Source organism: Babylonia areolata, chromosome 26 (genome assembly GCF_041734735.1).
Source record: "Babylonia areolata isolate BAREFJ2019XMU chromosome 26, ASM4173473v1, whole genome shotgun sequence".
Taxonomy (NCBI): Eukaryota; Metazoa; Mollusca; class Gastropoda; order Neogastropoda; family Buccinidae; genus Babylonia; species Babylonia areolata.
In genome coordinates, this window is record NC_134901.1 from 14,216,403 (window position 1) to 14,227,073 (window position 10,671).

The 10,671-nt window shown below is 43.0% G+C and overlaps 1 protein-coding gene across 1 annotated transcript; it reads left to right on the top strand.

Moving 5' to 3' along the window:
• Positions 1-4,215: 4,215 nt before the first annotated feature.
• LOC143300831 (peptidyl-prolyl cis-trans isomerase-like 3) lies at positions 4,216-10,252 on the top strand. The gene is made up of 3 exons (XM_076614763.1): positions 4,216-4,236; positions 5,305-5,423; positions 10,126-10,252. Exons 1-3 carry the CDS (start codon positions 4,216-4,218, stop codon positions 10,250-10,252), a joined length of 267 nt encoding a protein of 88 aa, XP_076470878.1.
• The last annotated feature ends 419 nt before the right edge of the window (positions 10,253-10,671 follow it).

A 10,671-nucleotide genomic window follows, 5' to 3' on the forward strand; every position in this document is an offset into this window, starting at 1 on the left:
TTTCATTTTTCCTCAAGGCCTGACTAAGAATGTTTGGTTACGCTGCTGGTCAAACTTCTGCTTTGCAGATTTGGTGCAGCGTATATGGGTTTGTCTGAACACAGTGACGCCTCGGAGTATGTCACGACCCCCCTAGGGAAGAGGTCGAGAACTGTTTTAAAACCTAACACCCAACCCAGTTCACCCGACAACACAAACACAGAATACAGATATTTTTCGTCCACACAAAATTTATTCTCTTCCGCTCTGTCTATCCCACTCACGCAACCACACACAGCCTATACATGCAAAATAAACAAAAACAACCGTATACCATAACTACAAAAGAAAAGAGAAGAAACGAACAGAAGTCGCACACAAAACTACCGATTCTCCTAAACGTAATCAAAAGCAATTTTCCACACACACACACACTCAAGGAGAAGACAAAGCACCCCAACACCAGGACAGGTGCGCATGTTCACGCCTTAGTCTTTGGCGGCTTCAGGAAGTTTCCCTCTTAAAAGAAAAAACAACAACAACGAGAACAAAAAAAACCTGACACACGGCCCAGACAAACTTCGGCGGGTTCGACCCAGTTTCAGTTTCAGTAGCTCAAGGCGGCGTCACAGCGTTCGGACAAAATCATATACGCTACACCACATCTGCCAAGCCAAGCAGATGCCTGACCAGCAGCGTAACCCAACGCGCTTAGTCAGGCCTTGAGAAAAAAACAAACAAACAAAAAAAAAATGGGGGAATAAATAATAGATAAGCTTGCATAAATAAATAAATAAATAATAATTATAATATAGAAAAAGGTAGTAGTAATAATATTAGTAATACTAATAAAATGATAATAATAAAACATAAATAAATAAATAAATAAGACAACAATGGTGATAAATAAGCGAATAAATGTAAAACATGAAGACACATTCACACATACACCCACACATGCATAACAGAAATGCACCAAACATGCAGTTTCACAGATATGAAAGCACAGTCAAATACATATAAACGTACATGAGCTCCAACACACACACACACACATTACCTTGCACCTCCTCCACACACTCATTTGTAGTCTACGTATCGCAGCTTCCACGGCACACACACACACACACACATACTCAGAGATGAACACTTACTTGTACAAGCACACACACATACGCCCATATCTCCCACCCCCAACCCCACACACGTACATACAAAGATATATATATATATATATATATATACGTTCCAATATCCTGTTGCTCCCACAGTGTAGGCATGCATACACTCACATACCTCATCCTCTATCCCACCTCCCCCCGCACTCCCACCTCCCCTCACACACACACACACACACACACACACACACACACACGTACACATATCTCTCCTGACACTTATGTACACTTTCACTCTCGTGCATTCACAAACGCACTCAAAAGCACGGACCCACACATACACACAAACACACATACACACACGCACAGAGGCTGCCACTGACTGGCCGCAAGAGGGATGGGAAAAGATCTCTGATGCCAAGAACGTGGCGTCTAGTGTGTTGCTCAGTTTATTGTATTTGGAAAGGCCCACAGAGACTCTGTTCCGTTTTGAAGAAATTTGCGCAATGTTGGTTTGGAAATGATGCCGATATTTGTTTGATTTGCAAAGCATCGTGCTCTACCTTTCATGTTAGACTTGCGGCCGCTCCCTCTCTCTGCTTCTATTTCTTTGAGGCGATCGATGGTGTGATGGCCTTGTACCTGTTCTTTTTGGTATTTGACTTTTCTGAGGATTTCCAATTTTCCTAGATGTAGGCCGCTCGTTGGTGTTGCGTTACCAGCAAGTCTGTCAGCTCGCTCATTTCCCTTAACACCTGCATGTCCCGGGCAGTATGACCATGTGAGTTTTTTAATCTGAAAGTTGCGCATTGCGTTATGCCACTCTGGGCTTCCCATTCCGTTTTCAATTTTCTGTATGAGGTTCATTGAGTCGGTTAGAATCATGGCATGTTGGTTTCCGACCCAAGGCACAAGCCCCCGGTCAAAAGGCCTAAGTGCCAGGACTCGGCATACAGTGCCAAGCAATGGACCAGGCTGCAAGTCAAAAGGCCCGGAACACCGGACAGCAGTCACCGGGCAGGAAGGGGCGAAGACCCAGGACAGCAGTCACAGGGCAGGAGGGGACGAACACCCAGGACGCCAATCACGGGACAGGAAGGGGTGAAGATCTGGGTCACCAGACGAAAGGCCCGGGACACACAGCACACAGCGAGAGCTGGAACATTACGGAATGTTCCCCCCAGTGCTGAGCAATACTAATTCTGACGATAATTAACAAAAACAAATGTACAGCACCTTCAAAATACAAAGCTGGAATATAACTTTGACAAGACGAATTACAGAACTCATATACGGCACTCGCACTCTCTACACCTATCATACAGAGCCAACGCCCAATTTTACCCAACAGTGAACTAAGGTAAAATCGTATCATTTTAAAACTCAATAACAATAAAAATTGGCAAACGTATTAGCCGACACAAGAAAAAGTACATATTCAGGCAGTGGTAGCACAAAATTAATAATTAACGAAATGGATCATTTTGTCAAAACCTAACGTACAGCTTTCTTTCTTGCAGAACATCTACTTCTTTTCATACATCCCTGACGGAAATACAACCAAGCTAAATAGACAAGCGGCTTCTTACCTGCCACAGGTGGCGTACACTAACGACCACCACAAAGACACGACGACGACGAAGAAACACCGAAATGGCTCCCATGGAGGACAGCCGGTCCTCACTTCGTATGGTGCCTAGATGTCGGGGTAGCTACCCCACCAACCACGAAGACGACCCGTACACTACGGCAGTCGGGCTGCAAAAGCCTCGAATATTGTTGCTGCCCAACAGTATTTCATATTCGCTCAGGTGAGCGAGTAATATGCATGCACGTGGTTCGTGCGCAATTCGAGACTTCTACCCGAACTGAAGGGTGGGAGAAGGAGGGAAAGTGAAAGAAGAGGGTGGAGAAAAACGAAGACGGGCCACACGCCCTAACTGTCGTCACAAGTTGTGACAGAGTGTGCAGGTGATTGTGTGTGTGTGTGTGTGGGGGGGGGGGGGGGTGTAGGTGTGTTGGGGGGGTGGGGGAGAGGGTGGGTGTGGGTGGATTTATGTGGAAGGAGAGGCAGTTTGATGTGGTGTGTGTGTGTGTTTGGGGGGAGAGGGTGTATGTCAGTGTGTGTGTTGGGGTGGGGTGGGGGGGGGCGAGTGAGTGTGTATAGGTGTGTTTGTGTGGGGGGACTGGATGTATGTTGGTGTGTTTGTGTGGGGGGAGTGGGTGTATGTTGTTGTGTGTTGGGGAGGGGAGGGTATGTTGTGTGGGTATTTGTGTAGGGGAAGAGGTTGTATGTTGGTGTGTGTATCTGTGTAGGGGAAGAGGTTGTATGTTGGTGTGTGTATTTGTGTAGGGGAAAAGGGTGTATGTTGGTGTGTGTATTTGTGTAGGGGAAGAGGTTGTATGTTGTGTGTGTATTTGTGCAGGGGAAGAGGTTGTATGTTGGTGTGTGTATCTGTGTAGGGGAAGAGGTTGTATGTTGGTGTGCGTATTTGTGTGGGGGAAGAGGTATGTTGGTGTGTGTATTTGTGTAGGGGAAAAGGGTGTATGTTGGTGTGTGTATCTGTGTAGGGGAAGAGGTTGTATGATGGTGTGTGTATCTGTGTAGGGGAAGAGGTTGTATGTTGGTGTGTGTATTTGTGTAGGGGAAAAGGGTGTATGTTGGTGTGTGTATCTGTGTAGGGGAAGAGGTTGTATGTTGGTGTGTGTATTTGTGTGGGGGAAGAGGTTGTATGTTGGTGTGTGTATTTGTGTAGGGGAAGAGGCTGTATGATGGTGTGTGTATTTGTGTGGGGGGAGAGGTTGTATGATGGTGTGTGTATCTGTGTAGGGGAAGAGGTTGTATGTTGGTGTGTGTATTTGTGTGGGGGAAAAGGGTCTATGTTGGTGTGTGTATTTGTGTGGGGGAAGAGGGTGTATGATGGTGTGTGTATTTGTGTGGGGGAAGAGGTTGCATGTTGGTGTGTGTATTTGTGTGGGGGGAGAGGTTGTATGATGGTGTGTGTATTTGTGTGGGGGAAGAGGTTGCATGTTGGTGTGTGTATTTGTGTGGGGGAAAAGGGTCTATGTTGGTGTGTGTATTTGTGTGGGGGAAGAGGGTGTATGTTGGTGCATAGAAATGTGGAGGTACAAGGTGTTTGTTAGTGTGTTTGTGTTGGGTTGGGGGAGAGGGTGTATACTGATGTGTTTGTTTGTGTTGAAGGAAAGGTTGTATGTTGGTGTGCGGGGTGGAGGTGGGGGGTGGGGGGGGGCAGAGGGTATGTTGGTGTGTTTATATGTGCGGGGGGAGAGGGAGTATCTGGGTGTGTGTAGGCATGTGTGTGGGTGGAGTGGGGGGAGGAGGATTGGGATGTGTATGTTGGAACGTGTAGGTGTTTATGTGTGGGGGAAGAGGGTGTATGTTGTGTGTGTGTAGGGAGAGAGTGTGTGTATGGGTGGGTGTAGGTCTGGGGGTATACTATGCAAATGGGTGTGGGTGTGATTTTGTGTGTAATTTTATGGAATAGAAAAGTATATTTCCAATCTGCATGATTGTTACATCTTATCATTGATCCAGTTTAGGTGTAGTAGTCACAAATTACCTGTTGAGACTGGTGTACCTCATGATATTCCAATTACCTGTTGAGACTGGTGTAGGTCGTGATATTCCATGTGAATTGCATACTTGTTATAACTGAGATATGTATATGATTGGAAGTAAATGGTTTTGATTATGGAATGCCTAAAATTTGCAGATCTTTGAAATGAGTTCATTCTACAGAAACATTTGAATCTGAAATCAGTTCTTCATTTTGTACAATTTGACGAAAGGTGGGAGAAGAGTGTGTCTGAAAGTGGGGAAATTCATCGAAACGGGAAAGGTTACAAGATGATATGATTGTTGTTTACCTGGGTTGTATCACCAGTTTCATTGTTTTAATTGCTGTTTATGTTTTGAGCATTGGTGTGTAACACCAGTGATGTTACTTCATATCCTCCCCAAAGGGTGTCGGAGGATGAAATATTCTGGATTCTTGATTGTTAAGGTGTGTGTGTTTAGGTGTGTTCAATCTGAAACTGAAACAACGTGTATGTGTGATTGTGTGTGTATGTGTGCATGTGTGCATGTGTGTGTGTGTGTGTGTGTGTGTGTGTGTGTGTGTGTGTGTGTGTGTGTGTGTGTGTGTGTGTGTGTGTGATTATGTGTGTGTGTCTCTGTGTGTGACAGCACACTACCCGTGGCATGGTCTCCATGGCAAACAACGGACTGGACACCAACGGGTCCCAGTTCTTCATCACCTACGCAAAGCAGCCTCACCTGGACATGAAGTACACTGTCTTTGGCAGGTGTGTGTGTGTGTCTGTGTGTGTGTGTGTGTCTGTGTGTGTGTGTGTCTGTGTGTGTGTGTGTGTGTGTCTGTGTGTGTGTCTGTGTGTGTGTGTGTGTGTCTGTGTGTGTGTGTCTGTGTGTGTGTGTGTGTGTGTGTGTCTGTGTGTGTGTCTGTGTGTGTGTGTGTCTGTGTCTGTGTGTGTCTGTGTGTGCTCCACCGAACGCTGCCATGAATTAGAGGATCTTTAACATGCATATTTGATCTTCTGCTTGCATATACACACACAGTGGGTTCAAGCACAAGAAGGTCTATGATTATTTGATTATTATTGTCACTGTACAAACCACATTGTCTGATGTACCAGAGTAAGTCTTCAATAACATTACTATTATCACTGTACAAACCACATTGTCTGCTGTACCAGAGTAAGTCTTCATTAACATTATTATTATCACCGTACAAACCACATTGTCTGATGTACCAGAGTAAGTCTTCAATAACATTACTATTATCACTGTACAAACCACATTGTCTGCTGTACCAGAGTAAGTCTTCATTAACATTATTATTATCACCGTACAAACCACATTGTCTGCTGTACCAGAGTAAGTCTTCAATAACATTACTATTATCACTGTACAAACCACATTGTCTGATGTACCAGAGTAAGTCTTCAATAACATTACTATTATCACTGTACAAACCACATTGTCTGATGTACCAGAGTAAGTCTTCAATAACATTACTATTATCACTGTACAAACCACATTGTCTGCTGTACTAGAGTAAGTCTTCATTAAGTTGATTAACATTATTATTATCACTGTAGAAACCATGTAGTCTGATGTACCAGAGTAAGTCTTCATTAACATTATTATTGTCACTGTACAAACCACATTGTCTGCTGTACTAGAGTAAGTCTTCATTAACATTATTATTGTCACTGTACAAACCACATTGTCTGCTGTACTAGAGTAAGTCTTCATTAACATTATTATTGTCACTGTACAAACCACATTGTCTGCTGTACTAGAGTAAGTCTTCATTAACATTATTATTGTCACTGTACAAACCACATTGTCTGCTGTACTAGAGTAAGTCTTTATTAACATTATTATTATCACTGTACAAACCATGTAGTCTGATGTACTAAAGGTAAGTCTTCATTAACATTATTATTATCACTGTACAAACCACGTTGTCTGCTGTACCAGAGTAAGTCTTCATTAACATTATTATTATCACTGTACAAACCACATTGTCTGCTGTACTAGAGTAAGTCTTCATTAACATTATTATTGTCACTGTACAAACCACGTTGTCTGCTGTACAAGAGTAAGTCTTCATTAACATTATTATTATCACTGTACAAACCACATTGTCTGCTGTACTAGAGTAAGTCTTCATTAAGTTGATTAACATTATTATTATCACTGTAGAAACCATGTAGTCTGATGTACCAGAGTAAGTCTTCATTAACATTATTATTGTCACTGTACAAACCACATTGTCTGCTGTACTAGAGTAAGTCTTCATTAACATTATTATTATCGCTGTACAAACCACATTGTCTGCTGTACTAGAGTAAGTCTTCATTAACATTATTATTATCACTGTACAAACCACATTGTCTGCTGTACCAGAGTAAGTCTTTATTAACATTATTATTATCACTGTACAAACCACATTGTCTGCTGTACTAGAGTAAGTCTTTATTAACATTATTATTGTCACTGTACAAACCATGTAGTCTGATGTACTAAAGGTAAGTCTTCATTAACATTATTATTATCGCTGTACAAACCACATTGTCTGCTGTACTAGAGTAAGTCTTCATTAACATTATTATTATCACTGTACAAACCACATTGTCTGCTGTACTAGAGTAAGTCTTTATTAACATTATTATTGTCACTGTACAAACCATGTAGTCTGATGTACTAAAGGTAAGTCTTCATTAACATTATTATTATCGCTGTACAAACCACATTGTCTGCTGTACTAGAGTAAGTCTTCATTAACATTATTATTATCACTGTACAAACCACGTTGTCTGCTGTACCAGAGTAAGTCTTTATTAAGTTGATTAACATTATTATTATCACTGTAGAAACCACGTTGTCTGCTGTACTAGAGTAAGTCTCCATTAACATTATTATTATCACTGTAGAAATCATGTCATCTGATGTGCTGGAGTTTAAGTCTTCATTATTATTGCTGTTATTATTATTATCACTGTACAAAACATGTTATCTGCTGTACTGGAGTATATGTTTTCATTAGTATATTCTCATTACCACTGTCCAAACCACATTGTCTGCTGTACCGGATGTAAATCTTTATCAGTACTATCACTTTACAAACCACAACGTCTGCTACAATCTGTCTCCCATTAATAACATTATCAAAGGGAAATCATTTACAGCTTGGTCTTTTGTGAAGGACTATGACTCTCAAACTAGGAGGCAACATTGCACTGGCTCTTAGTGCTGCAGCCTTGGGGGCTAGTTGGACTTTGGTGTATGTACGTGTGTGGGGTTGGGGGTGGGAGATATGGGCGTATGTGTGTGTGCTTGTACAAGTAAGTGTTCATCTCTGTGAGTGTGTGTTTGTGTGTGTGTGTGTGTGTGCCGTGGAAGCTGCGATACGTAGACTATAAATGAGTGTGTGGAGGAGGGGGTAGAGGAGGTGCAAGGTAATGTGTGTGTGTGTTGGAGCTCATGTACGTTTATATGTATTTGACTGTGCTTTCATATGTGCTTGTACAAGTAAGTGTTCATCTCTGTGAGTGAGTGTTTGTGTGTGTGTGTGTGTGTGTGTGCCGTGGAAGCTGCGATACTTAGACTAGAAATGAGTGTGTGGAGGAGGGGGGTAGAGGAGGTGCACGGTAATACGTGTGTGTGTGTGTGTGTTGGAGCTCATGTACGTTTATATGTATTTGACTGTGCTTTCATATATGTGAAACTGCATGTCTGGTGCATTTCTGTTATGCATGTGTGGGTGTATGTGTGAATGTGTGTCTTCATATTTTACATTTATTTGCTTATTTATCACCATTGTTGTCTTATTTATTTATTTATTTATGTTTTATTATTATCATTTTATTAGTATTACTAATATTATTACTACTACCTTTTTCTATATTATAATTATTATTTATTTATTTATTTATTTATTTATTTATTTATTTATGCAAGCTTATCTATTATTTATTCCCCCGTTTTTTTTTGTTGTTGTTTTTTTTTCAAGGCCTGACTAAGCGCGTTGGGTTACGCTGCTGGTCAGGCATCTGCTTGGCAGATGTGGTGTAGCGTATATGGTTTTGTCCGAACGCAGTGACGCCTCCTTGAGCTACTGAAACTGAAACTGGACTTTGGGAACCATCCCAACGCCGACTGTCCTAAAACCCTCTTGGCCGAGAGAGTGGGGATGTAACTTGGGCAAGACACTCTCTACCATAATCAAATTCTATCCCAAATAGTCGGGGGAGCAGTTGCCTCCTCTGCTGTTCTGATGGTCATAGTCGGACACGACTGACTATCATATAATTACATGATGCTGCATGCAAACAGTTTCAAATTCTCAAGGAGGTGTCACTGCAGTGTGGCAATCCTAAGTACGCTGTACCACATCTTCGAGGCAGATGCCTGACCTGGAGCATAACCCAACGCGCTTAGTCAGGCCTTGAGTGCGTACTTGTTATATATTTGTGTTCCTAATAGAGTGGATTTCTTCTACAGAATTTAGAATTTTGCCAGACGGGCGCAATAGCCGAGTGGTTAAAGCGTTGGACTGTCAATCTGAGGGTCCCAGGTTCGAATCACAGTGACGGCCCCTGGTGGGAAAAGGGTGGAGATTTTTACGATCTCCCAGGTCAACGTATGTGCAGACCTGCTAGTGCCTGAACCCCCTTCGTGTGTGTATGCAAGCAGAAGATCAAATACGCACGTTAAAGATCCTGTAATCCATGTCAGCGTTCGGTGGGTTATGGAAACAAGAACATACCCAGCATGCACACCCCTGAAAACGGAGTATAGCTGCCTACATGGCGGGGTAAAAACGGTCATACACGTAAAAGCCCACTCGTGTGCATACGAGTGAACGCAGAAGAAGAAGAAGAATTTTGCCAGAGGACAACAACACTTATTTTTCCCATGAGTTTTGTTGTTGTTTCGTGTTTTTTTTGTGTGTTTTTTTTGTTTGTTTTTTTCAGTGGGCCAAGTGCTTGCTGCACATCAGACCTGGGTATATTGTCTCATGTGAACAATGTTCAGTTTGATTTTCATGTCAAACTTTGGGAAAAAGGGCGAGACCAGGATTCGAACCCAGACCCTGACAGACATTTTATTGGCAAAATAAGATTCTTAACTCATTGTACCCCACAGCTACGAGCCTGCTGCAACTCCCCTGGACTAGCACTACATGAGACCACTGGAGAAAAAACAACAACATGTGGTTCACTAATACGGCGAAAATCAATGGAGAATTGTTGATTCAGGGTTAGGGTCAAACAAAGCTTTGTTTTCATGCTTCTGGAATCCATAAATGGTTCATTTAGAATGTTGAACTTGTACCAAGCAAGAATAAACGAAATTAGTGCGTTGGAATGGGAATACGCATACCTGGTCCACAAGGGAAGTAATCATGGTATGAGTTGAACTAGTATCTGGAGTAGAATGAGTTAACCCTTCTGCCGCTTTCCTCGGTGTTTTCCACAGAGTGATTGACGGCTTTGAGACCCTGGACTCCCTGGAGAAGGTGCCGGTGAACGAGAAGACCTACAAGCCGGAGACGGACATCCGCATCCGGGGTGTCACCATTCACGCCAACCCTCTGGCCGGCTGAAGGGGGGATGGGGTTTGGGGGCGTGGGGACATGAGTGGAGAGCGACTGTGTGTGTGTGGTGTGTTGTGTGGGACTGATGGGAGTTGTGGGTGTGTGTGTGTGGTGTGGTGTGTGGGACTGATGAGTTTGTGTGTGTGCGTGTTGTGTAGGACTGATGAGAGAGAGTGTGTGTGTCTGTGTGTGTGTGTGTGTGTGTGTGTGTGTGTGTGTGTGTGTGTGTGTGTGTGTAGGACTGATGAGATTTTGTGTGCATGTGTGTGGTGTGTAGGATTGATGAGAGTTTGTGTGTGTGTGTGTTGTGTGGGACTGATGAGAGAGAGAGTGAGTGTGTGTGTGTAGATGTGTCTGTTTATGTCCGGGTGGTTGGTCAGGCAGGCTCAGGGCTTCTGCTAGGAAACATCATTGGAAGGGGGCGCGGG

Coding starts and splice junctions, on each gene's coding strand:
- LOC143300831 (XM_076614763.1), top strand. CDS start 4,216: ATGTGGAGGTACAAGGTGTTT. Junction 4,237..5,304: donor TGTGGAGGTACAAGGTGTTT/GTTAGTGTGTTT, acceptor TGTGTGTGACAG/CACACTACCCGTGGCATGGT. Junction 5,424..10,125: donor AAGTACACTGTCTTTGGCAG/GTGTGTGTGTGT, acceptor TGTTTTCCACAG/AGTGATTGACGGCTTTGAGA.